Source organism: Heliangelus exortis, chromosome 10, assembly GCF_036169615.1.
Source record: "Heliangelus exortis chromosome 10, bHelExo1.hap1, whole genome shotgun sequence".
Taxonomy (NCBI): Eukaryota; Metazoa; Chordata; class Aves; order Apodiformes; family Trochilidae; genus Heliangelus; species Heliangelus exortis.
In genome coordinates, this window is record NC_092431.1 from 5245634 (window position 1) to 5272785 (window position 27152).

The 27152-nt window shown below is 45.5% G+C and overlaps 1 protein-coding gene across 8 annotated transcripts in view; it reads left to right on the forward strand.

Annotated features, from left to right (window-relative positions):
• FGFRL1 (fibroblast growth factor receptor like 1) overlaps positions 1-27152 on the forward strand; it is a 175231-nt gene that overhangs the window by 11684 nt on the left and 136395 nt on the right. Inside the window, exon 1 of one of the 8 annotated variants that reach the window (XM_071753245.1) lies at positions 17017-17065. The exons of the other annotated variants lie outside the window; for them this stretch is intronic. Coding sequence (XP_071609346.1) covers positions 17032-17065 — 34 coding nt within the window. The 5' untranslated portion in view covers positions 17017-17031. Of the gene's footprint in view, positions 1-17016; positions 17066-27152 lie in introns of those variants that run through there. 8 annotated transcript variants of the gene reach the window in all.

Below are 27152 nucleotides of genomic sequence, written 5' to 3' on the forward strand. Positions count from 1 at the left end.
CATTGTTCTCTGGGGAAGTTGATTTAGGCATGGGGGTGAGAAGTCTCAGAACAAATCAAGCACCCATTTTAAGATCTACCAGCATGCAGAGTGATGTTGTGGTTTCCAATTTAATTTCCAAGTAATAGCTGCGTGACTTCACTGGGAATTATTTGGTGCTTCTGAGCTGGCAAGGTGCCGGGGAGGATGGGCAGGAAGAAGATGGTAACTGAGCCTCCAAGTGGTTTTGGGTGGGCTGAGTTGGGTTGAAAGGTGCTGTTATGTATGAAATGCTGGTCATTTCTAATTGCAGGCATGCACCTGTGCCTGGTAGATAATGCTGGAGCCATGTCATATGGAGCATTTGCTTCACATGATGTTGGGAAAGGTCAAGCACTTGATTTCTGTCCTGCTTAGTTGGGTCATTAGTAGCACAAATAGGACCCCCCCTTCTTCTGCCCAACCACAGCCACCCTGACCCTGGCAATAAATGCTTATCAGGTGCAATCTCATGGCAGCTGAAGATAACTGAAGTTGACACCACCATCATCCTGTCCTTGTACTGTTCTGCTTCCAACCTTGCTACTCCTGTGTGCCAGCATGAGAGCTCTTCTGACCTTGCTATTGGGTGTTTTGGGGAGCTAACCTAGGCAGGAAGCCAGCCTGGAAAATAATGTGATGAGTTAAATTGTTGTAGGAGCATGACCTGAGCTTGTGGGGTATCACAGTGTGGCCTTTCCATGCCTGCTTCTGGCAGGGAGGCTCAGTACCTCAGAGGTATGCTCAGAGGACCGAACATTTCTGTGAACATTTATAAAATGACCCTTTAGGAATGTAAAATGAAGCGGGGTCTACACTGCAAAGTGTAGGATTGCCCAGGGGCAGGGAATCTGAAGACTGAAAAAATCAGATTTGAATACTGAGTCCTCCTCCCTTAGTGGAACCCACTGGAAAAAAGTGTAAATTACCCTTGTGGAAACTTCTCATCCACAAAGGGTTTGGGCCATTCTTAAGCTGACTTGGGCTCTTGGTTCAGCTCAGTCAGAGGGCATTGCTGACCCTTCCTGATTCCAGCTTCTGCACTTCATATCCTGACAGTTTTGTTTCTCTCAGGGCTCCTTTGAGACCTGGAGTGCTTTCTGGGGAAAATGGAATCTTCCTTCCTCTGTCTCCTGGCTTCTGAGGGAGAAGGATCATTCTGGAGAGCTGAGAGATGGCAAGTTAGTACTGCCAGCATTTGCTGTTCCTCCTGTGGTGTTGTTTGCTCCAAGGGCTGTGTCCAGTTCTGAAGTCCCCAACACAGGAAGAATATAGAGCAGTCCAGAGAAGGGCCATGAAGATCACCAGAGGGCTGGAGCCACCTCTCCTGTGGGGACAGGTTGGGAGGTTGGGGTTGTTCAGCCTGGACAAGAGAAGACTCAGAGGAAACTTTATAGAGGCCTTCCAGTATCTGGAAGGAAAGCTGGGGAGTGACATTTTATAAGGGCATGGAGTGATAGGCCAAGGGGTAATGGTTTAAGCTGGAAGAGGGTAGGCTTAGCTTAGACATTAGGAAAAAATTCTTCAGTGTGAAGGTGGTGAGACATCAGCAAAGGCTGCCCAGGGAAGTTGTGGCTGCCCCATCCCTGGGAGTGTTCAAGGCCAGGTTGGATGAGGCTTTGACCAGCCTAATCTCATGGGAGGTGTCCAGGCGGTTTGGAACTGGATGATCTCTAAGGTCCCTTCCAATCAAAACTATTTTATGATTCTATGAAGGAAAGTGCTGCTCCAGGAGGAGCCAGGACAGGCTGCAACCAGCTCTGCTGGTGATGGAGTTGCCTCTGGTCCAAGCACAGTGTTGCATCAGCTGTGGTATCAAGGTGAATGTGGCATGGCACCCAAGCCTGAGAGGGAGCCAGGTTTCCTCCACAACCTTGGCTTTGTCTCTATGTGGACTTCTGACTGTTCACACAGCTTCAGGGAGTTGCAAAAAATGAGGCAGAGAAAATTACTTCTGCAAAAATACTCCCTGTGGGTGAAAGTATTTTTCCAGGGGAAAAGAGCCAGCAGGCCAAACAGGTAAAGCCACAGGGCTGCATTAGCAATGCTTGTGAGGGGTTTTCTGGAGGGTGTATGTGTGTGTTTATGTTTGCCTGTGGGACATGGTGGGTTAATTCTGAGGATGACTGACACATGTCTAATGTGATGAGCCATGACCCTGCAGCCTGGAGAAAATGTGGCTTTTTTTTTTTTTTTTTGCCTGGTGATCCATTTTTTTGTATAGAGGGCAAGATCCTGGTGCATGTCCCACTACCCACTGCTGGGGTTACTCTGTGCTGGGAGGTGAAACTCTGGGAGATTCAGGAAAATCAGAACGTGATACTAAATAGTTACAGCTCTCCTGAGGCATCGGGGATGTGTTGGGTTTTTAGAACAGCTTTTAAAATCTGCCAGAACTTATCAGACCTGTACAATGTGAGAGGGTCAAGCACTGGTTCCCATGCCAGCTGAGGGATTGCAGTGAGGGCAAGAAGAACCTCTCCAGGTTCCATCCCCATGTCTGGGTTGCCAGGATGGCTTTCTGCTGAGAACACCAGGGTGTGCGGTGATCTGTGGAAAAATGTGAATCTTGGCAGCAGTCCCTAATTCAAAATATCTGGGAAACAGTGAACCGGGAGCTTGAAAAGACATCTTTGGGGTTTCTTTCTCCAAAAGGAAAAACTATGTCTAACTTCCAGTGAGACAACTGTTTGAAAGAAAAAATAATGTGCAATACAGAATTAAAAGGGAACGGTAGTTACCAACCAGTAATTGAAATAACAGGAGAGAGGAACAAGCCTGAATGAATCTTAATAGCCTCTTGATTTGGGTCTTTTTTGTTCATGTACTTTCAGGCACTTTTCCTTTAACCTCTGCAAGAGTAGTGCAGATACTCTGCTACGTGTTAAAAAAAAACAAAAAAAAAAACCAAACCTCAACCAGCAAACCCCAGAAACTTGTCTGAGGGAAATGAAAAATGCACCAGAGTAATTGAATGAGCTTTCTGCTCTAAGTATCCCAGCCTTAAAATCAGAGCAGGGCCTTCTGTCTGCGGTATGTGTTGGAGGGTATTTTGCTACAAGATAGATATTAAGGCAGAGCTGGAGGAGGATGACAACCTCTAAAATATTTATTAATGCTCTTGGAGAGCAGGTCAGCAAATGAGCAATGGTTTTGGTTGATGCAATGAACACAGCACAAGGCAAAGTTGTTATCATAGCGGGTGTGATTAATTTTTTTTTTAATTTAATTTTTTTAAAATTTATTTTTATAGTACTGGGGTTAGTGCCTGGAAGTCCTAATGGTACCATATCCCTATTGTTGTGTTAAGGGCTGTCAAATCCACAACAAAAGACAGATTTAACTGCAATGTACTAACACATCTTTTATATACAGACTTTATGCTTTATTCTGACAGAGGCTCCCTCTGAAAACCAGACCCATCGGTCAGTCGAGTTTTATTTTACCCCTGTAAAGCTGAGAAAATTGAGATCCTGTGTTTGCCTTTAGTGCCCCGTGCAAAGCAGACATTGCCCTGATAAGGATTTCTTGCTGCTGCTACAATCCAGACCCACACAACTGATAATCTTGCACCCAAACCCTGGGCAAGTGCCCAAGGTGAAACAGGTGCAAAGGTGCCCAATGTGCTTCATGTGTGTGAATCACAAGCCAAATCATCCCCTTTCTCCTGGGTACAAACTTCATCATTGACTCTAGGGAGAGATAAGCTATAAACCAGGTTTGGTTTTGATGGAAACAGTCATCAAAAATCCTTGAATGGGGAAAAAAAGAGATTATTCAACCTTTTTTCTTCTCATCATCAAGGTGTTTTCATGTGTGACCTTCTCCCAAGCATTGATCCACATCTTGCTGGAGGCCACCATGGGTGTCTGTCCCCTCCTGGAAACATGCAAAGAAAAACCAACCTAAAATCTAGGGGAGGGGAAGAGAGTTGAGAAAGTCAAATTTTCACACTGGCACCGAAAAGTGCATTCTTCCAAAACATTTTGTTTTGCTTGGAAAGGCTTGGGGTGGTTGTTGAAAGGGCATTTCAGTGGAAAAGGGCCAAGCAGCCCTAGGCAGGACCAACACCCTCAATTGAGAGAGATTTTTTTCAAGCAGCAGTTACACTTAAGAAGTAATTAGAGTCAAATAAAACAAGCAAAATAGTGTATGACACATCTTTTTGAATTCATCCCACTTTGAATCCCAGGTAGCACAACACTGGAGACATGCAAGAGGAAGCACAGAACCAAGTATTTTGATGCACTTTTGCAACTCAAAACATAATTTTTACCAACTGTGTAAGCACAAACTTCTAAGCACCTGATGATTGCTTGTATTCAAAGAAACACTTGCTGAGGCCTCACTACATTATGTTCTGCTTACTTGAAATATAGGGGAGCTAAATATAAGCTGATGTGGTAGCAGCCATTTCATAAGCATTCTGACATTGGGTTTTTCCCCTTAAAATTACTTTTCTGGGCTTAAGGAAAGCTTCAGGCTTCAGTTGAAGAGAAATTAACCCACAAGATTTTAGTTTTGATGATTTTGAAGGATAGATAGAAAATAGGGATTGTATGCACCAACCTTTTGGCTTAGACACTAGAAGGGAAATAAAGAACAAACTGAAGCAAGTTTCCCATGACTCCTCTAAAACAGTTTCATTCTTCTGGAGCTTGCTTGATGATTTCTGGGAGCTGAGGATAAGCAGTGCCCAAATCTGCTCTCACTTCAGGGCATGAGCTCACTTGTGTGGCCACCCTATGCTCCCTTTATTCTGTCCCTCTGCCTCCTGTGCAATGCTGTTTTGGGGAAAACTTGAAATGGGGATTGGAAGGACATTTTTTTGGGAGCCCAGATGTGTCACTTCAATTTTTGCTAGCTGTTGAGGAAGATTTGTGAGGTCTTTCTGAGGGAGAAAGGGTCAGGTCAGAGGTAGAAAGCCACTCACCCTCTGCTCGAGGCATTTGTAATGCCAGGGAAGCTCCCCATGGAGCATCCGTCTGTCTGTCCTTCCCTCTGGGGTTGATGAGAAGCAGACAGCCTCCCCCCCAGCTGCTCCCTCTGTCACATTATAAATGAGATGCTGAAAAGCAGCCCTTGGCCTTGAGACAGCTCTTCTCTCTTTAGCTCATTCCATCCATCAATTAATGTCAAGCAAAAGGGTTTGGTAATTATTTTGTAACTTTTTTGAGAGTGGGACCCTGACACCCTGGCAAAGGGAAGGTCCAACTTTTGTGCAGGGTTGCTGCCAAGATCTCTGTGAATGCAAACGTAGTGGAAAAAACTAAAATGGGCTTTATTAAAATTCTTTGATGGAGACTTTATCCAAGCAGAGTATCTCTTTTATATGTGAGGGTGGGGGAAAAAAAAAAAATCTTTATTCCTCTCCTCCAGAAGTGGTACCTAGCACCAGTGTTGGACATGATCTTCTGTCTTCCATTTCTGATGGACGTTGGAGAGCTGGTGGCTTTGCCTGGATTCCCTCACTCCCTAATAAGAGCAAGTGGCACTTTGAGTAATTTTGTTCACCCTTGTAATTCTTGGCCTTTGTGATGGGTGTGAATTACAAAAAATAATTATAAATCCTACGTGGCAGTGTGTTTCCTGATGGAGAATGGTGAGATGATGGTGGAGTCTTTCAGGCTCTTACCCACTTACCCTTTCCTCTTGTACCAACTTCCAGCAATTTGGCTGCCTGTTTTCTTAGGAACCAGCTTCCACCCAAGGGCTACTGAATTTTTCTTAAATGCTGGTTTCTGTCAGAGCTGATAAGGCAGCAGCCAGCCTGCAGAGATAACACAGGCTATCCAGGCTTCTTGGGTTTGTCTTTATTTGGATTTTTTTATCGAGTATTTGACATGGACTAAGAGCTGTCTGGAGACTTTTGGTTTGGTGGGTTCCCCTCACCCCCTCCTCTTTGTCTTTGGTCCTAAAATGCTTTTAATGTGGTTTGGAAGAGAAGAAAAAAAAAGGGTGTTAATGGAGCTGGTGAATTAGCAGTGTTTACTGAGGAGCAGCAGGGGCTGGATGATGAAGGAGGATTCAAGCTCTGTTCTTTTGATGGCTTCAGTTGGAAAATATTCCCCCCAACCAGGGTTTAAAGGGGATGAGGAGCAACACAGTTGCCCTAAGCACCAAGTTGCTAGCAAAAATGTATGATCATGTAGGAAAACTTGTGATTAATTGTCTTTTCAACTCTCCCAGCCCCAGCTCCCCTTTTCTTGCAGTGTTATCCCTGTTGGGGCTTCTGGCTTTTGTTAACCTGTGAGGGAATGTTTATACTTGGGTTATGTTAACCAGAAAATTTTCCAGCCCAGAATTGATTAACCTGTGGATGCTAATGATGTTGTTATAGGGAGCCTGGTGCGTAAGGCAGATGCAGGTAGAAGACATATCCCATCACACAAAGATTTCTTTCATCCTTGGAGGATGAGATTAGGGTCTGTTCTCAGCCCAAGCAAGTCCTTAGTGATGGAAGGGGTCCCCCCATGCTTGCATCTTTGCTGTCACCCTGTGTGTCCCCAGCTTGGCTTCTGCCTGATGCAATTCTGTGGATGATTGCATCATGGGTCAGATTAGGACAGAGATCGGGCTGGAAATTAGGAGAAACAAACAAAAAAACCCACATATGTAAAAAAACCACCCCAAAACAACAAAAAAACCCAAAGCAAAACAAAACTCCAACCAACCAAAACCCAAAAAGCACCCAAGCGAACAAACTCCCCAAAAAACTCCAACAAAACAAAACCAAACCCAAACCGAAAACACCAAAAAAAAAAAAAAAAAAAAAGTAAGTAAGTAATGGCACAGCCCATGTAGCAGTGAATTTTTTACACCTGCCTGTTGCTTATGGAACCCAACAGGCAGCTTGTAAAAACCATGATGTTTTTCACTGGTATTTAATATTCATTATTTTCACAGGGGTGTTTCACCAGGGCTGGGGTTGTGATGCCAAACACTAAATCCCATTTTGAGGTTTCAGTGCAGTTTGTGAACATCCTTTAATCAAGCTTCACAGCTCTGCTGGGAGGAACCTACTTTATACCTATAATATCTTGCAGTCAACCTCGTACAGAGGCTCAGGAGCAGTATTGGGAACACAGTGTTTTTGTTAAGCACTTCTGCCCAGCAAATCTTTCCTGCTCTTTAATGTAACCTGTTGCATATGAAATTAATTTCAAACATGCATTTGCTCACAAAGTAGCATTCTTCACACCAGAAATCCACAACAGTAGAAGAAACCACGGCCAGATGTCTATATTTAGAGAAAACTGGCGGTTCTGTTTGGTGATGACAGAATATTTCAGTGTATTTATGAAGTGCTCATGTTTTTAGAAATCCAGAAATCCAATCAGTATCAGTAGAACTATTCATTAGACATATTTTCTTTTTAAATTTTAACCATCAGAACATGTTTCTTTAGTTGATGCAGTGCCAACACCCCCCACCCCTTTCCTATCTGTTGCTGCTCTATTTTTTTTCCCAGCTTCACAAACCTCTTTGCTTTAGAGGGACATCCCTGGGATTAAAGAAAACAAACCATGACTGGAATCTCATGCAATTTGGGGGGTGTAGTTCTACGTCAGGCATTATTACTTGGGAGAGAACAGTTTTCACCCGTGGATTTGATCCCACAATATTGTTTTCAGAGTAAGTTTTGTTTGTTTGTTTTTTTTTTTTTGCTAAGATGCCCCTTGGTTGAGTTGCTACCATGCAATGGGTCTCACATTTGGATCTGATCATGTTGGGAGTAAAATATGGATCAAACCAGATGTCTTGGAGGGTGCACAGCTGGTGGTTGAAGTGTGAAGCCCATCAGATACCATGTCCTCAAGATAGTTCAGTTTTGATCCAAACTTTCTGTGTTAATGACTAAATTGAGCCTCTTGATACCTCTGTGTCAATGATTTTTTGCTTCTACACCTTATGTAGACATCAGGGAGTTTTCAGAATTAAAATTTGCAGACATCTCCACAGTTCTTGGTGGGATGGGGCTGCCGGAAGCCAGGGATGCATCCCTGGCAGTACATAAATTTTAAGTATTTAGATAGGTGCCCTTAGGTGTTACAGTAACAAGCAAGGAGCTGTAAAGAGAAACTGAGGAGAGGATTTCCTTCTGGGATTTGCTGTTGCAACACAATTGCTCCACTGTGCCATCTACAAATCAAGTTAACTGGGTTTGCTCAGGCTGTTGCTCACACCAGTGCTAAGCACAGTAGCTTGAAGGCAATGAAGTTTTGGCCTCCCAGTCTTGGCTGCATTTTTTTTTTTTTTTTTTTTTTTTAAACAGAAAATGCCTTTGATATATATAAGTTATATTTCCGTGCATTACAAATGATAGATTCCTCCCCCATATCCTGTGACAGCCTTCCCTGGAGACAGTCAGTCTGTGTTGTTTTAGTGAGATGAGGGAAGATTAACGGGAGAGGTTTTGCTGGTGTTTGCAAAGGCTTCCAGGGAAAGGGAAAGGTTTGGACTGGGGATTTCATGAGGATGAAAAAGCATTTCTGCAAACTGTTGCCTGCACACGAGGCTCCCCTCTCTAGGAGCACCAGAACAACCCCAATAAACCCCAGGCTGTGGGCTCAAAATGCACTTGGCTCCTCCTCAGTTAGGATTGATCCACCCTGCATCTCCAGGTCTGGAAATTTATTTCCTGAGCCAGTTGTGGTGATGCATGGGGTCTCTGGGAAGAGCCTCTGCACCACTGGGGAGAGTGGGAAGGGGGGTACATGCTGGGAAGGTGCACCAGGGGACCCCTTTGTCCACTCCATAGGGACTCAGCCCAGCAGGCACAAAAATATTGTCCTGCAGCATGAAGCCCCAGCACCATGGGGGATGCTCAGCTCACTGATTGAGTTATCCTTGTGTCAGTGTCTGAGCTGCTGTCAGAGCTGATGGAGATGTTAGTGAGTGAGCTGACCAGCTCTCTACAAAATCTACTGGGAGTTAGACACCTAAATTTAGGTGAATCTTAGAGTTGAGTCCTGGCTGTGTGTATGGTGATGCTAAATATGTGGTCACTGCTCATCTGGCTGCATGAAGTGCTGGTAATTAAAGCCTCTGGGATGTCACAGGCAAGTCCCCACTGAGGCTTTTTTCCCCTAAGTTGAGCCTGGACAGGATTTAGCTGACTCCTTAGCTACCCAATAGCTGAGGTGAGGCCATCCTTACCCAGGGCACCCAAATCCTCCTCACCAGGTGCTGGTACCTGAGGACACATCACAGTTCATCCTTTCTGGACAAACATCCAAGGCTGGACACCTGGTGTGTTTTGGCCACTCTCAGTAAAGCAGCTTCATCTGGGAGCTTAAGTGTGTAATATGACATGTATTTGAGAGAAGGGGTGGTTCTCCTTCCTCCTGGGGATCAATTTATACCCCAGAGTGGGAAGGAATAATGGCCCTTGGTGATTTTTCATCACCGTGCAGGGAATTAGCACCCCATGCAGGAGGGAGTCAAAGGTCTGACCTGCAACCTTGCATGGTGTTTTCTTTGTGAGCACAGACAGGATGTACAGTAAATCAGGTTCAGGCAGTTCTCTTTGCTGAAAACAACATCATTTCACAGTGACCCTGAAAACATTATTTATAAAAAAACAAAACAGTGACCTAGCAGAAGGATTGTAGCTGGATCCGGGAGGAGGAGCTTTAGGTGGTGGATCAGGAGCTGGAAGCAAAACATTCCTCTAAATCAGTGCTATAATTCCTGCCCTTGTGGCAAGGCACATAGAGGACTTGGTGGCCCTCACCATGGTTAGGTAAAGGGTTGGTACAGCAGCTCCTGCTTTGAGTGAACAGGAAGAAGTGGACATAGTGGCCTGGAGACCCACTGCCATTAAAAGGAGCATCAAATCCTGGCAGCTGTCAGAAAAATCCTCAGACTTGAGTGTTAGAACAATTTATATGTGAGCCAGGCTTTTTTTTTTTTTTTTGCGCAGGCAAAACTTTTCCTTACAACATGAAATTCAGCTCAGTTCAGGAGGCTGAGGCACCACCAAGCCCTCCCCTTCAGGGCTTGCATGGGAGAAGAGAGGTTCATAGGCATTCTACTGCCTGTCTTGTCTGTCTCCACTCAGAGAAGTGTCATGGTAAATGAATCCATTACCCAGGATTGTTGATTTAACACCTTTCTTCTACCTCTGGAAGAAGCTTCCTTCCAGGTCTTAAATCTGTGTTATCTTCAGCTCCCTTGGTGTAATTGGGGATTTAGGGATTTAGAGGATGGGAGCCAGCATCACTGCTGCTTTTATGCATTTTTGGAATGTGAGGGAAGAGGCTGGGGGTGGAAGAGTTCTTGCATGTGCAGTTTATTGGTGTGCCTTTGGTAGAGTTTTATTGGTTTGTTAAAAGATGTTGAGCTGTATGATTTATTAGCACTGCCATGGAAACTGTATTAATGATTTTTCCACATTCCATGAGATCTTAGTGGGTCCTGCCCATGGTAAGGTCAAAATGAAGGAGCATTTGACATAGTACTGCTTTACTTACAATAACAACTGATAAGGAGCCCAGGAAATAGGTCCCTCTGACTGCAGGGTGCAGCCAGATAACAACGTGGACTTCCAGAGAGAACTGCTGACCCTTTGCTGCATGTTGTCAGATCTCTAAGAAGTGCCCTGGCAAATCTGCTTGTGAGCATGCACTTGGAAGTGCTTTTACTTACTTAAGGAACAGCCATCCCAGCATGAGGAATTATTCCTGGAAAATGCAGTATTATCTGCTAGCCATGAAGGATTTGTGGCTTTTAGTTGGGAATGACCAGGCCTAGATGGCACAAAAAAAAGGGCTTGTAAACATTTGCTTTTCTTTTTCAGAGGTAACCTCTAGTAAAAAGTCAACATGACCCACTTGGTGCCTTCCGGAGTGATGGGTCAAGTCCCCAAGTTGGGGCTGGCTGGTCTCAGGTTCATACCTGAAGTGGTTTGTGGTTCAGCAAACTCAAAAAAGAAAAGGGTGCTTTTTGTCTGGAGCTTTCACAGTGTTGCAATTGTTGCTGCAGCAGCTGAATCTGAAGGAAAATCAGTGATAGTTGCAACTCTTCATAATTAAAAAAGAAAAAGGAATTTATTGGGCAGAGACCTAAATTTGGTGGGAATGCTACTGGTGGACCAGTTCCCAAGGTTTGCATTTGACCTTGCAGACTTGCTGGTTAGACCAGCTTGGAGCAACAGGCTGTTGGAGGGTCAGCCTTGCCTTCAGAGCATCTGTACTGGTGGAGATAAGACAGCAATTCCATCTTCTTCTGGCTCTCCCCTGCTTCCAAAGCAGATTTTACAGAGTTTTGTTATTTTTTCACAGGCTAATACTGGCCAAGTGGAGACATTCCTTGCCTGTTATTCATGGGGAGAAATGCTTGATTAGAGCTCTTCTTCCTGGAAGCATCAGTGAAGCTGATGCCCTGGATCATCTTCTGAAGAAAGGATTAAGAGCATTGAAACTGGCACACTTCTGGCAGTGGTTTTGACTGGCTTAGGGTGGTAAATGCAAAGAGGCTGGTTTTGATGATTGAGATATTTTTCAAGTTTTCCCATATCATTTGTCAAGCTCTGATCACTGGTGGGTGCTGGGGGCAAAGAACTCACCTAACTAACCCCTTACCCCCATTATTTCTTTTGCTGGCAGTGGTTGGGAGGGCTGCTGCTGCAAAAGCAAAGAGTCACTCATTTGTTTGAAGCAGTGAAGAAAGGTTCTGCACGTTCCCCTTGTGATGTTGGTGGTTTCCTTTTCTCTCATTTTCAGAGTATTTGGGTTTTTTATCAGGGAGGTCAGGAATTAATTTGTGTTTGCTGCCTTTGAGGAGAAAGGAATGGTGTGGTCTTTAGGTCTTTTGGGCTGCCCATCCCAAGCTGCTGCCACCAAAGCTCTGCAGAGCCCAGAAGATATTTTCTGTTGCCATTTTCACAGGGAACCTGCCTGAGCTTTCAGACTCATGGATCTATTTTATTTCATGTATTTTTATTGAAGTTGCTGACCAGTACAGCCCTGGAAAGGTTCCAGGCTTTATTTCATGGTATGACAGTTTGAAGGATGTGGAGATGAGCCTGAAGCATTGGAGTGGCTGGTGTGTCCTGCCTGACACAGAGCTGGGAGCTTTCTCTACTTAATCTCTATCATCAGGGACACAAACCTGTGTTTGATCAAACCCATTCTAACACATCTCTTCCCTGCAGACAAATAAAGGATAGAGGTGAGTCTTAGCCATCTGGTAGTCTTTGAATAATCAGGAAACATAATTTCCCATTTTTTACTTAACATATCCCACTAACTATACCGTGGTGGGTTTTGCCTCTTCAATGTCTCTCACTTAGCAAAATGCAGGAGGGACTCCAAGTCCATAAGAAAGCTCCTTTTCCTGCCCTCCAGTAATGTGCCAGACTGCATCCTCCTCTTTTTTATGCCTCTTGGGTAAATTTTATGCAGGGAGAGTAGTCAGCAGGGGACATAAGTGGATGCTTAAAATAAGATATGAAGCCAAGCCAGTATCTTGTAAGTGCTCCTGTTGGCTCCTGATCCTGCTAGAAGCTGGAATAGCAAATTTTTATTCTCCAAGTAAACTCTGACCTCCAAGGAGCATATCTCTGCCTGACATCAGCAGCACCCTGTAGTTCCCCTGTCATTTTTACTTGCTTGGGATCTGTATTTAAAAAAGCCAAACCATCCCATCCTCACCCCAACAGAGACCATGTGTGAAGCTGACTCTGTGGCTGATGCAAACCCAGCTTTTTAAAGCAGAAAACGTGTCTGAAAATAGATGGACAGTGATGTAAAAGCCACACTCGTCAAAGGAAAACACCAACCCAGTTTGCCTACACAGTTGTGGAAGGGATTTTAGCTTGTGCCCCCTTAGCCCCCCTCCCCTCACCCAGAGCTGTAAGTCCACTTTTGTTCTGCCAGTGTCGTGGAGCTAAATCCTGGAAACATAATTTATTCAAAGTGTTCTGCACACATGTAAGTGGGCAAAACTTATTGACAGCTGAATTAAAGTGTCTCTTTCTCCTGCATAACAAGGCACTTCTGCTGAACCTTTCCCCTCAGATGGATGAAAAGAGCTTATGTGAGAGAAACAGGCAGGCAGGGAGAACACCTTTGGTGTGTGTTGGGTGCCCCAAAAGCCACAAATTTTCACGTGTATGGCACGGCAGCGCCTCTGCCCACATGTGCACCCCCCTCACATCCAAGGTGGATCTGAGCTGGGAATGTTCTTGATGTAAAAAGAGCTGCTGTGGCTGCATGCATGGCCACGCTCTGGATGCATGGGGTCCTTTGAAAAACTCTCATGGACCAGTCCTTGAAAAGCTCCAGGTGGCTGTATGTCTACCTTTAACTGTGTAAAATAACAGTCCCCCAAAGAGTCCTGGTATTTGTGTATTAAATTCCAAGCACACAGCAAATTTAGCTGAACTTGCTGCTGCTTAAGCACTCCTCTTTCCTCCTCCATACAAGGCCTTGAATTAGCTAATTAAAATCTAGTGGAGAGGGAGAACAATCTGCAATGTAGTGAACTCACCAGATTTCTGAGGTCATTGCTGGTACAGAGTTCCCTCACACTGTCTCATGAAAAGATTTTTAAGTATTCATTGGAAATCTCCCATGGATTTAACTTCTTCCTTTGTTTTGCTTTGCAGTAAAAGCTTGATTGAAAGTGGCTGTGGCAGCAGTAATGCCTGGCTGAGTTTGGAGAAAACAAGCTCTGCACCCATTTAGACATTTCGTTTGAAAGCAGCTGCCATTATCTCCTATTAAGGGCTGTGGTTAGCAAGTAGCTGGGTGAATACATGTGGTTTTTATCCATTATGACTTTATAAATTTTATATTTTTGATCACTAGTTTTTACAAAGAGGTGGGATGATTTTTTTTTCTATAATGTCTACTAAACCTGAATCCAGTTTCCTGGGGAAAAACTTTGATGGAGGATCATAGAAGTATTGAGCCTCTATCCATCCAGAATTTAGAATTTCTTCAGCATCCCATGAAAGAAAACTGAAGAAAATGTGGTATTTCTTCCCCTTTTTGCATTCTTTATTTTTGGAGGGGGTAGATGAAAGTTTTAAAAAACAGAATTGCAAGCTGAAATGTAAGGTATCAATTAGTGTAACCTGATCAGCCTCGTGTTTTGTTAAACATCTTATTTTTCTGAACCTCAGCTAACAGAGATGACTGTGAGGAGAGGAGTGGCTCTGCCTGGGCCCTGGCAGCTCAGCCCTACTGACTCCAGTGGTGCTGGGTTGAAGATTTTGAGTTTGGCTCACTAGAAGAGATCAATACATAAAATGGAGCACTTATTTATTTTATGTTGTGGCTAGAAATGTCTTAGCCCCTGAGCTGACAGGGCACATGGAGGCAGTACTGGCATCTGCAGCATTTCTGTTGAGCAGAGAACTTCACGAGGGAAATTCTGCCTCTGTATCTCTTGCCTGCAGCCTGCTCACTGTGTTGGGACAAAGAACTATTTGTCAGCAGTGGCTGTTTCGTATAAAAATCAGATTTTCAGGTGAGTTTTGTTTTGGAGGAACTTCACTCCCCACATCCCATCCTGCTGCTGGCTGCCTGCTGCCTTCTCTCATCCCCCCCTGGCTTCACTGGGCTGTGTGGGCTGGAAAGTCAAAATATTTTCTGATGGATGAAGGATCTGAATGTTCCTTTTTGCCATGACAGTACCTAAGGAATGGCCACACTGAGAGGAGAGGAGAGGAGAGGAGAGAGGAGAAGGAGATGAGAGGGAGAGGGAGAGAAGTTGGTGGCTGAATCCAGGCACCTTCCTGGTGCTGTTGGGGATTGCTTGGTTTGATCTTTGTAATTTGAGCCTCGGTTTGGAAGAGCTTAGGTTTAGATCTTTGAGTTCTTCATGGAAATGAGAGATCTGATTCTGTGGTGCCTTGTGCTTTCTATTTTTGCTGGGCTAATGATAGGAAGATGCCACTTGCTCTTCAGATTGATACGAGGAAACAGCTCCTAAAAATACTCTTTTTGTGAGGGGTTTTCCTGGCTGCTGGAGAACTGTTGGAGGAAGGCTCTGTGCTGGTACAAGGGTTATGCTAGAAGCAAACCAAGGCATGGGGGGAAATGCCATCCCTCTTCCACTTCCAGAATCTCTCTGAGGTGGTGGGAAGGAATGAGTGAAAAAAACCTGTGAACCCCAAGGTAATTACAGTCGAACCCCAAGATAATTACAGCCCACCACTTTAGGTTCTCCTCATGGTTCATCCTTGCCTTAAGTGCAGTTGGGACTTTTTTGGGCCTTTTTTACCACTCACACAAAGTGTCCTCAAGCTGGAGCCTCCCTTTGAATTGGGTGGGCTCTCAGGTCAGGATTTCAGCATGCTGGACAAAGCAGGGAGCAGCAGGAAGGGGCAGGAAGGACCCCTGAATATTCTGTGAGATGGATGTTAGTCTTAGCCCCTGATGGGCAAGAAGGTGACTTTTGTCCTGTGAGTCGGTCTTCTGGACTCTGTCAAGAGTGAGACCCCTGGGCTGATGAAGCAGTGTGCTCTGAGGATTAATTTTAAGCTAGCCTAAATCAAATTACTTAATGAAGCATCATTTTTCAGGGGGTGTTGGTGCTGTCAGGCTTGGACAGGGCCTCCTATTGTCTGCAATGACTTGTGTCAGCTTTATGAGTGTAGATGTGAAACTAACCATCTAACCATTTAATGACATTTTATTTTTTTTTATCTTTTATTTTTTATTTTTTATTTTGTTTTTTATTTTTTATTTTATACTTTATACTTTATATTTTATACTTTATATTTTATACTTTATACTTTATTTTATACTTTATTTTTTACTTTATTTTATTTTCATCTTCCAGAAATGCCTAATGCCTAAAAGCATTAGGAGTGCTGAGGTTTCAATGCACCATTTCTTTGGCTCATTTCCTGCCCAGCTGCTCTCTTCTCCATCCCCCTGTCCCCTGGCCAGGCAGTGATGTTGCTTACAGCTGTGTGGAGGTCACACCTGCAGCTGGGTGATGACCACCTCAGCCTGTTCTGCTCCTCAGGGATGGGGCCTGTGGCCATCCAGCTTTGGCTTGCTGTAGCCATCACACCCAGCACTGCCCTGGCTGCTCTCGTGGCCATCGGGGGCTTTGTCTCTGGCCCTGGTGCCTGATGAGGCCATCAAGGGGCAGGAGCACTTACTGGAAAATGATTTATACTAATTAGGTGTCTTGGAGGTTTCTTGTGGAACAGTAGGAGGGAAGACACAGAAGTCAGCTGTCTTTATTCTCCAAAAAGCCATCATCACCTGATAAAGATTCAACTGCCTTAGGTTTTGAAGAGGTTTTTCATGCTGCTTCAGCCGAAGCAGGGAGTGAAGACTTCAATCTCGTGACCTTTGTTCTCTAAAGAGCGTGTCAAGTTTTGGCTGGGCTTCTGGCCTTGACTTTTAATTGTTGAAGAGGATGTGAGATCAGCCCCAAGGCTTTGTGCTTGCAGCTTACCCGGTGAGAGAGGGGAAGTGCTGTGCTTCTCTGTGCACCACTGCCTCAATTTAATTTGAAAAAAAAAAAAAAATATATATATAACCCACCCCTCCCCCCCCCACCCTCACACACACCTCCCCAGGTTATGAGCTACCTCTTATCAGCAGAAATTAAAACCAAGTAAGAAAAAGAGGATGATTAGGTTGGGAAACCTGGTGATATTAATAGCTGTCTTTTCATGCAGGTTGTTATACCATGATGCAATAAGGTTTGCCCTTAATCTAGCTTGTTTTTAGCATAAATTTCATCCCCATGTGATGGGCCAAAACCCCCCAGGCTTCCTTGGTGATGGTGCTTGTGAGTTACTGACAAGGCTGCCTCATCCCCCCTCATGTCTCAGAACCAGTTTTGATCCAGTAGAAGCCTCAGGAGCTGCAGAGAGAGGACACAGCAGGATGTGTTTGTCATGGGTCAGCACCTCTATCCCTGCCAAAATCTGGGGAAAAGGGTCCTGTTCTCTGGGTAGATCACTACTGAGCTCTGGGAAACATTTCCCTGCCTTGCTGCCTGCCCATCATTTGTTGCTCTGGAGGAGTAGAGAGCCCCATGCTGGTCTGGAATCTCCTTCAGAGACATTTCTGTGAGTGAAATGCCCTGTGGACCATGTAATGCCATCCACTATTGTTCTGTACCTCTTCACTGTGCCATTTTCTGATTATTGGCATCCTCCCCTTGCCCCTTTTGCTGGTGTTTGCAAGGAGGCACTTGGAAGGTAGCTACCCATGCTCTGCTCTCCTTTCTAGACAACACAGATGAGTTAGAGCCCTTTTATGCCTTCTTGTTCTTTTTCCGCGACATGAAAGTGCTAGAGTATGATTCAAAATTTCTCTGCTTCTCTGTAGAAAAGGGTCAGGCCTAGCAGGTGCTTTGCCCTTTTTTTCCCTGGCATGGCAACCCTCTGGTGGTGATGGTGGTCAGTGATTTCTTGGCTGACCTCACCAAGGATAGTCCCTGAAGTGTTGACTCGTTACTATCTGGGTTTCAGGGTTGCCAAGATGTGTCCTGCAGGGAATGGCACTTGGGAGCTATCTTTCTTTTTTTTTTTTTCTTGAGAAATGCCTCCTTACAACCTTACTGCTCATGTGGGTTCTGTGATTTCCAAGCTGGCCTGAAGCCTAGAAGTGAACTCATAGGTCTGAAGGAGCAGTAAGTGCTGCTGCAGTGTTTTAACCAGCCCAGCTAAATTCTGAGTGTGTGTGGAAGCATTTTCCAGCACACTGGATGATAACCAGCATCTGAGATAATAACCCATCTGACCCAACTCCATTCAGTAGTGATATCAGCTGCAGTTCTCTGGTCCCATCAAAAAACCTGAGCCAATCCAAGCTATTTCCTCCTGAAATTGCCTGCTTTGAACTGCACAAAAGTCACCTGTAGGTATGTGTGATTTGAACAAATCACTCTCAAACTTAGTTTGCAAAGGTGTGGCAAGGGGATTTGGAGACAATAAATATGTGTATGATGGATGTGGAGATGCTTTGAGCAAGGCCTCTGACCTGAGGGCTGGAAACAGAGTCTGTTCTTTTATACTTGCATTGTGCTCTCCTATAATGGGCTCTGGAGATGCTGGGCTGGTTCCTTTGGGAAACCAAGGAAGTTGTAAGGTGTTGAATGTTTCTAGTGTGAGCTGAAAGGAGCTGTGAGTGCTTCACAAGCCCATGAAGGAGTGAAAAGCTTGTCTGTCTTATGGTACCAGAACCTGAGAAGGAGGCAGGAAAGAAAAGCAAGTTTATGCATTTGCATTTTCCAAAAGTCTCCTAGAGCTTCAGATCACAGGATTAATGAAGGCTTTTATTTGGGCCCATCCTTATTTAGCCATCATGGTTCTATTCCTGTCTGAAGTGCCTGTCAAATGGAGTCTTTGCTGAAAGTATGCTTGGTTGTTGGCTTGGAGGCCTGGTGTGGGAACCATCTGGCCTCTTTTCAGTGCCTGCATTATCATGAGATGAACAGAATCTTTCTATATTCTTGGTACAGGCAGCAGAAAGGAACTAGCTTGGACATAGGCAGGGGCATTGTGGAAATCTAGGCTATTATTTGTTTTCCCAAACACAGATACCTGGTACATGGGGGCTCTTACTCAAGCTTCTGCTGCCTTATCAGAAAATAGGTATCCCATAGGTTCAGTGTCCTATCTGCCAGTTCCATATGGATGACCTGTGGCATCTTATGCTGCCCCAAGCACCTTATGTTTAGAGTGTGTAAAGGCCCTAAAGCCAGGAGAGCTGCCTACCATCCCTGCATCTACCCATGGCTCTGCAGCTGGTTCATCCTGGTAGGGTCATAGAATGAATGGTTTGGGTTGGAAAGGAACTTCTAATAGTGGCAATACCGTTTGGAATTATGGTGAACCTTAGAAAATTTCCCATTTTTGCGACCATTTGAAAAACCAAAGAAGTGGAATGATGTGAGAATTCCCTATTTCACACTTTAAAGCGTCTTTCTTCAGTCTGAAAACGATGTTTCTCCAGAAAAGCTTTGTAAGCCTGTTAGAGTACATTCAACAACACTGTGGCCTGGCAGACAAGGAGGCAGTATGGGAAAAATAATTTAGTTAAAACTGATCTAGTGTGGTTTGGACTGATGTAAAGTAGCAGCACTTGGTTGTGGCTTTAATGCTTTCCTCCCTTAGCCATGATCATGCTTGTCATGGGCAGGGACCACTCAGTCCTGGCATCTCTTGCAGAGCTCTCAGAAGCTACTTCTGAAAACCTTTGTGGACACCCTCTCTGAGCCTCTGATTTCTATCCACCTCTTCAGTGTGACACAGTTGAAAAATACAGTGAAAAGATAGGAAAAATATTGTTTTTAAATAAACCTCCAGCATTTCCCATTTCCCAGCACCCTTGAGCCATCACAACTACTTTCCCAGCTTCCTGGCGGAGGGTTCACACCATTTCCCAGAGAGCCTTCTTTCCAGCACCAGGAAAGGAGACAGTGTTGCTTTGCTCAGAGTTGTCCTTGTGCTTTTTCCTCCCTTTTTTTTTTTTTTTTTTTTTTTTTTTTTAACTGAGATAAGGAGTCCGTGGCAGACTGTGCAAAGCACCATGTCGGTTTAATCAGCATATGAGGGAGAAACTAGATATGCCCTGTTAGTGCAGTCACAGTCCAAGCATGAAATTAAGTGGAGGGTGGGGGTGGATGTGACGGAGAGAAATGCTGTCCATCTCTCAGGCATGTGGCTGAGAGTCTACAGAAAGCAGGGATTGAGTGGGTGCCCTTGCAGAAAGCCTCTTGGAGCCTGGCAGACCGGGGCTGCTGTGTCTTGCAATTAATGCACACAATAACCAACCCAGAGTGGGTCACGCTGCAGTTCTGTGTGATGGTATTAAATGGCACCTTGGGAGAGCGTGCAGGCTGATTCCAGCTGGTGAGGAATGCCATCACATTAAGAGGGGTGAGAAAGAAGGGAGAATGAAAAGGTTTTCTTAGTGCCTTGAGGGCTGTGAGGATAGTGTTCTCCCTGTCGCCCCAGAGATCAGTGGAGAGTTACACTCACTCAATCCAAGCATCAGAGCCAGAGGCTGCATGTTGACATGGGATTTAATGCAATCTGTCTGCTTAAATGCTCCTTGAAACTGGGAGGTTGTGTGGTGGTGAATACCTGCAGCCTGGATTACTGCAGAGCAGTGATGTGCACTACCAAATGGTTCCTGTCCTCCAGCCCCGAGCTGGCAGTGTGACTGCATGTTTAATGCTGGTGCTTGCAGCCTTCACCAGGTGATATCACTGCTGAGAGAAGCATTCCTACCTGCCTACTGCCCTGACCACTTACCAGCCCTCTACCCCTCTCTGAGTGCTGCTGTAAGCAGGTGTAATACACTGTTCCAACTTACAACCAACTTCAGCAGGGATGTAGGCCAGTTTGAGGTGTGCAACTCCAGCCTTACTTCCCTCTCATGGTTGTCTCACCTGGATGCAGGATGAGGATAGATGAATTAAAAGCAGTCTGGGAGCTCAGCCCTTTCCTATCAATGCATCCCTCTTTGTTTGGGGGTATTCACCAAGGAATTGATAGAGGCTGAGGTTTTACTCCTTGTCTTGCAGAGAGTGCCAGATTGATGGCTAGAAGGTGGAAGAAAGAGAGCTTCAGGATACCATTGGGGTCCTTCTGTCTTGATGCTGTGATGCACATGAGCTATTAGGACTTTCTGTTGGTGTTGTCTATTAAAATGAAGTAAAAGGAAAAATTCCATAGGGGAGAATATGATTCAGGACCTACCTTGCTGTTGGAGGAGAAGCCTCTCTTGAGACACTAATTCTGCCATCAAGTCCGACTTTCTGCATTTTCTGTAGTGATTTTAATGTGTTCTCAGTTGCTGCTGCTGTAGCTGTGTGGCATTATTGGGGACATCATATCATGGCTCTTGTTTCTAATTCTTAATTACTCTGGTTAGTTCTTGGAGTGCTTCAGTTCAGCCCTGGCTGGGTAGTTTACTCCTGCTGTGGGAGGGATCTTTCATGGGTGTCCCATGAAATGGCACTTGTTCTGACTTGATCCAACAGACCCTCTGCTTTTCTGTCTGCCTCTAATTGGAACCCAGAGGCACAGATTGCCTTTGGATGTAGTCCTTGCTGCTACTTTTTCCATTTTGGCACCGAGTCTCCCGGTCAGTCCCCAGAGTGGGAGCATCCTCCCTCTGCAGGCGGGATCAGCCACCTTGCTTCTCTCTGAAGCAAGGCCCAGAACCTTGCCGTTCCCCCAGAGCGATGATCTCTGCAATTCTCCAGCCTGGTCCACTAAATTCCCCTTCATTCTGCCCTGCCCAGGCCCTTTGCATGCAGTGGGGTGGCAAACCGGGGACCCGCGCAGAGCCGCCTCGGTGCCAGACACTCGGGCATCCCGCCAGCTGCCCTGCTCCGGGGCTGACAAAGGCTGAGGCTGCTGCCGGAGGAAGCCATGTGCAGCTCCCCGGGGGAAAAGGAGAGTGAGCACTTTGTGTCACTTGACAGGAAGGCCTCAGCTTGACAAAAGAGCGCTGCTGACAGGCTCCAAAAAGCAGCCCCGGGGGCTTAGTTTTTCCTGAGCCAGCAAGCCGCAGAATCACAGAGAATGGCTCAGGTTGGAAGGGGACCTTAAGGATCACCTATTTCCAAACCTCATGGCATGGGCAGGGACACCTTCCTCTAGACCAGGCTGCTCCAAGCCCCATCCAACCTGGGCTTCAGCGCTTCCAGGGATGGAGCCTCCTAAGGCATCCCGAGCATCAGTGTAGAAGGGTTACAGAGATGGGAGTGAGAGCAGGATCCTTGGGTGTCTGCAGACCTTGGCGGGTGGGTGACTGGCCCGTGCATGGCTCTTGCTTCCCAAAAAGTGAATTTTCCACCCCTGTCTTCCGGCCTCTGGTTCTTGTGCAGCAGCAGGGGCACGGGGGATGCCAGCAGCTTGGGAAGCACTCACCAGATTTTTCACTTCCCCTTCTGCTCCCCCCCTCCGGGGCTCACACAGTGGTGAAGTAATCTGTGACATTCAGACAGCGGGGAGGGGAAGCTGCTGCAAAATAAAATAACAGCATCAGGAAGCAGCTCCGTGCTCTTTCCCACTCCCAACTGGGAAATGACAACACTTCATTCACTGCTCAAAGCCCAATGCCAGTTCAGTCCTTGCTGAGCCATGCTGGATAATAACTTCCCCAGCTCTCTGCTGCCTGCCCAGTGGGCTCAGGGTTAGTGGGAGGGAAGATGAGGCAGGTGAGGTGCCAGCAAAGAGTTTCTTTAACTGCAGGGGCTGCACAATAGCACCTGGCAAAGCAGTTGCTTGGCTTTACAGCTTCTGTGAAGACCCTGGAGGGTGTTTCTTTTGCATTTTAATTCCTGCTAGTTACATTTTGCAGGGAACCTGGAGCCCCCAGCCCCATTCCTTTTCTGGGGGCTGTTACTTCTACAGATGTATTGCAACCCAACGTTTCACAGCCCAAATCCAATGTGTGATGTGGGAGACTGCTGGAGGCAAGCTGACCACTTGGACAGGTGGTGTGTGTGCATTAGGAGAGAGGTTTTTCTCTCCTCCTCCCCTTCTCAATACAAAGGAACCCCTGGGTGCAAAGCACTGCTTCTCTAGGCAGGTGTTTGGGGGCAGGAGGGTGGTCCTGATTTCTCTTTAATGTGCATGGAAGTTGATGCTCCTTCTTTTGTCATCTGACCAAACCAGCAGCTGACACCACCTCCCAGGCAAAGGATGCAGTTTGGTCCTGGGGTAATATAATCATAGAAGGAGAGACATGTAGTTTGGTGGATGCTCGGGTTGGTTTACACCAGTCTAACAGTGGGAGCAGGACATGAAAGGGAGTGGTGTGAGAAAGTGGGGATATCATTTAGCTGTAGGCAACTAATTTGAGTATTTAAGTGTGGTCTCAGCATGGTATCCACTCTGTCTATAGCTACCCAGGAGGGTAAAGATAGGCAGCATAAATAGCTCCAGACATTTGAGCTTACAGGACAGCCTCTGGAGGGAAATGATGCTGAAGATGCCATTGCTTTAATGGTCAGAACTGGGCTGGACAGTGCACCAGCAGAGCTCTTGTGCACTGATGAAACTCAAGGGCTCATAGAGAAAGCTCTTTGTCATTACCCAACTCCGCTGATCTGCACCAGAAGAGTTTCCTTGCCTTCCCTAACAGCAAGCAACTCTTAAAAGTTTTCCATTTTCCCTTCTCTAGTGGTCCCTCATTTCTAAACACTGGGGAGAGGGAACCAATCTGGCACATCAGACCCTATGAACAGAGGCTGATGGCACCAGCCAAGCACCTTGACATTGACAGCAAGATCCACAGGCTTGAAACCCTCAAAAGCAGATTATATTCTTTGTTTGTGTGCAACTGGATTGAAAAAATAAGCAAGGCAAAGGCCTCCCTTGTTAACTGGAGTCCTAAACTCTGCTGTGGACTTAATGCCTATTCTCATCTGAATCTGAATGGACACAAAGGAGTCAGTGCCTGGTGGTGGACCTCAAGTTCCTGGAGAATTTCTCTTTACTTTTTGGGGCAACCAGAGTTTCAGCTCTGGTGTGCCTGACTGTGGCTGTCCACAAGCCCTCTAGCATCTTGAGGGTCCTTTTCTAACATTGGCCCCTAGAAACTGCTTTCTGAAATTAAAAAGCAGAAATGGTTGGAACCAAAGGCATGGGTTGCATGTGTGTCTGTGCTGCCTAAGGCAGGTGGCCTTGCTGCTGCCCTCCAAACCAACTGCCTCCAAACTCTGACCCAGCCTGGACTGCAGCTGGCAGAGCTTACTTGTGGTTCTTGTTCTGCTGGATGGTCACTGGTGGGAGGTGAAGGATGCCATGTGAGTTGCTGCTCTTGGAGGATGCTGTGGATGTGTTTGCTGTTTGACAAAGGTATTTAAAAAGAGTAAAGGCTTGATTGGCAACATAATATTCCCTACCAAGGACTCTCCAAGACAGCTTTTAAGCCCAGGATGCAGCTTTCCTTCTAGGGATCCTAGACAAGATTTTCCATGGACTGCAGCCATGAGGCCATTTTTATTATTTTAATTTTTTTTTAGTGTGCACCAAATTATTTTAATTTTTAAAATTTTTAGGAGGGCCACAAGTTGTGCCTCCAGCTTTGAGCCACACTCTTTGCATGCTGTGATGGCATTAACTGAGAGATGATGCCATCTCCTTGCTGCACTGCCATTAGTGGGCCTATGGAAAGGAGCATATACTGTGAGGGGTAGGGTATAGCCTGGCTGTGTAAAACACCAACCTGGTCCTACAGATTGCTGTGAGGTTGCATCCAGTCATTGGAGCACTTCCCATCCCCTGGCTTTGGGCTGTCCCATCAGTCTGTCAGATCCCATCTGCATGGAGCTGCTTGCATAAGGATGACATAAATGTCTGTCCCTGTTCCTGTGGGTTGTTTTTTTTTAGTTTCTCCTCAATGTTAAAGTCAGTTTGTGTTTTATGCCTGGTTTTTATCATCCAGGCTCCACCACTGTCAATCCTCTTCCAATTGCTTATGTTAATCCTCTTGTTTGCAGTGCAGCTAAATCCTGAGAGCACGGGACTGTTCACCTGCATCCCAAATCAATACAAAATTTTTGCAGTTTTTCTTGGCCAGGTACACTAAGCAAGCAAAGGTATTAAATTATGTCATTTTGGTGCTGTTTTGGTCCCAGTTTGCCACAGAAAGCAGGAATGCAGCTGTGAGCTGTAAAGAGGAGGCCCCTGGCACATGTGCCTGAGCTGATGGTGCCCCAATATACAAGGAGTCTTATTTTAAAGTGTCTGCTCAATTATGGTTGTTCAAAGCTGTGCAAAGGGGGGTGTGACCTGCCCATGGGGTGATTCCTGCAACCAAACTTCTGTGGGACCTTGGGCAATTCATGTCACAGCTCTGTTCATCCTCCCTCTTTCTGTCCATTGGCTCCATTTGGACCTGCAGTGTAACTATTTCAATCAGGGCTCTGATCCTGACTGGGACCTTAGAGGAAGTGTTGTAATAACCATGATGTAAAGCCCTCCCATGTCCATTTGACAGGGCTTTAACCCATTTTTAGTCACTGTAAATGGATGTCCTAAATGTAGCAGATCTACAGGCATGTACTTTTATCTTTCTGTGCATGTAACTACATGAGCTCTGATATATATAAATATATAAAAACTTAAAAAAAAGAACTGTTTTCCATCACAAATTGTAATCCTGCCTCATTGAAATTAAAGTACCTCACAAACCAGATGGGCTTTGCTGAACTTCAGACCTTAAAAATCCTCTTGAAAATAAGGATTTCTCTTTAAGACAGTTGCCATACTTCAGGTCTTGCTGTTTCAAAATCCAGATTTTGAAGTCTCTGAAAATGCAAGTGACACCAAATGCCAACCTTCAACCTGCCTCTGGATGGCAGGAGGCTTTCAACACCCTGTCCTGAGGGCAGGACATGGGCTTTAGAAGGAGCAGGTTGTGGAGAGGGACAAAACAGAGGGACCCAAATGATCTTGGTTGTGTTGTCCACCTTGACACAGGGCTTGTTCAGCCCTGGTCAATGAGCAGTGTCTGCAGATAAAGAGTTATTCTGGTAAAGTGTGCAGAAGAGGGGGTGTGTAAATACAACAAAACCTTAAATTTATGCAATATATTCCCATAAATGAGCCTCCTCTCTCCTGGAGCTTCTAATCTGTTTTAGGGAGTGGTGCTCCTTAAATTAAAAAATACAACAAAGCTGCAAGTAAATAAATGGAGGGATCTGACATGAAGGCAGGAGAAGCTCTGCTGTGGGGGCACCTGGTGTGTTGCAGCAGATGGGGACACCACCCACCCTCCTGCTAATGACTCCAGCTCATTAATTTGAAACCACTGGTCTTGGGTTGGTTTTTAAATAGCAGCTCAAGAGAGAAGAGGTTGTGCTGCTTGCAGGAGCATCTGGACAGCATGGATGGAAAGGTCCCCTTTCTACTGTCCAGCCCCTGACTGGGTTTTGGCTTTAAAGGTGACTTTTTCTCTGCTAAATGCCTGCAATGGGTGCCATGAGGAGCTGGGTGTGTAGGGCCTGAGGTGGTGGGTAGGGATGCAGAATGACAGAGTTGGTAGGGCATGGGGGTGGTAAACACCTGAGATGGGTGGTGTGTGTGTGAGGGCTGGTGCTGAAGGATGAAGGAGAAGGAAAATGTGCTATGAGGGGGGAAAAAGTGAGGGGAAAAGTCCTGGTGACTATGGGAATCAGCTCTAGGGCTAATGTGGATTCTCAATCAATCAATCAATGTGGATTCTAAGGTTTTTAGGGTAAAAGGGATGAAATTGCAGTCAAATAGAAGGAAGATTTTTGGAATGCAGCAGTTAGAGCCTTGTTTTCTGCTCTTTGCAGCCCTTTCACCTCTTGTCCCATCAGGTGTCCTACACTTTCATTTAAAAAGAGCTCATGGGTGCCCTGTTTCTTCAGCAGAAGTTGTGGTGATGAATGAGATGTCAGAACCAAAGCATCTCCTTGGGGTTAAGGGAGTGGGATCCATCCCTCCTCCTAAAAAAATGATGGAAGGATTCTATGAAGTTGTTTCTTTCCAAGGTGGGAGGTGACCATGGCCACCTGACTATTGGAAGGAAAATCCAAGTTTGAGGGGGTGCTGCTGGTCTCTGGGTTCCCTTGCACAGCAAAGGAGCTGGGGGTAGGACACCTGAAAGATGCCTGGCAGGGATGGGATCACCCTGCTCAGGGAGGGACCTGCAGCCACAGAAATGCAGCATCATTTTAAACTTTCCTACAAGTTTTGTCTTTCTGAAAAACAAAACAATAAATGCTCTTCACTTTTGCAGCTTAGGTGAGATGCAATTAGTGGATCCTCTCTGTATGCTGACAGATTCCATCTGTCTGTCTGTCCATCTGTAGTTATTAATTGCTCAGGCTGCTAAGCACACGTTTCTCATTAATTGTCTTTATTTGTCATGAATCCTTGTCTGATGGTATGGGGAGCTGTCAAATTGAGCTAAGTATTACCAGCTCCTGGCAGATTTATGTATTATTTGCATGAGAATAGCTTTCTGCTGCCTGTTTAAATTAGATCCAATGTGCAGTCATGTTAATGATCAGGGTGACTCCAGCTTTGTGTCAGCTTTAACAGCAAACCTTGGACTACATACTATTTTTTGGTAATTGCGTAGGAAAATGTGGTGGGTTTTTTTTTTTAATTGATGGTCTTTTTTGTTTCTTTTTCTAAAGCATTTACTGAAAAAGTG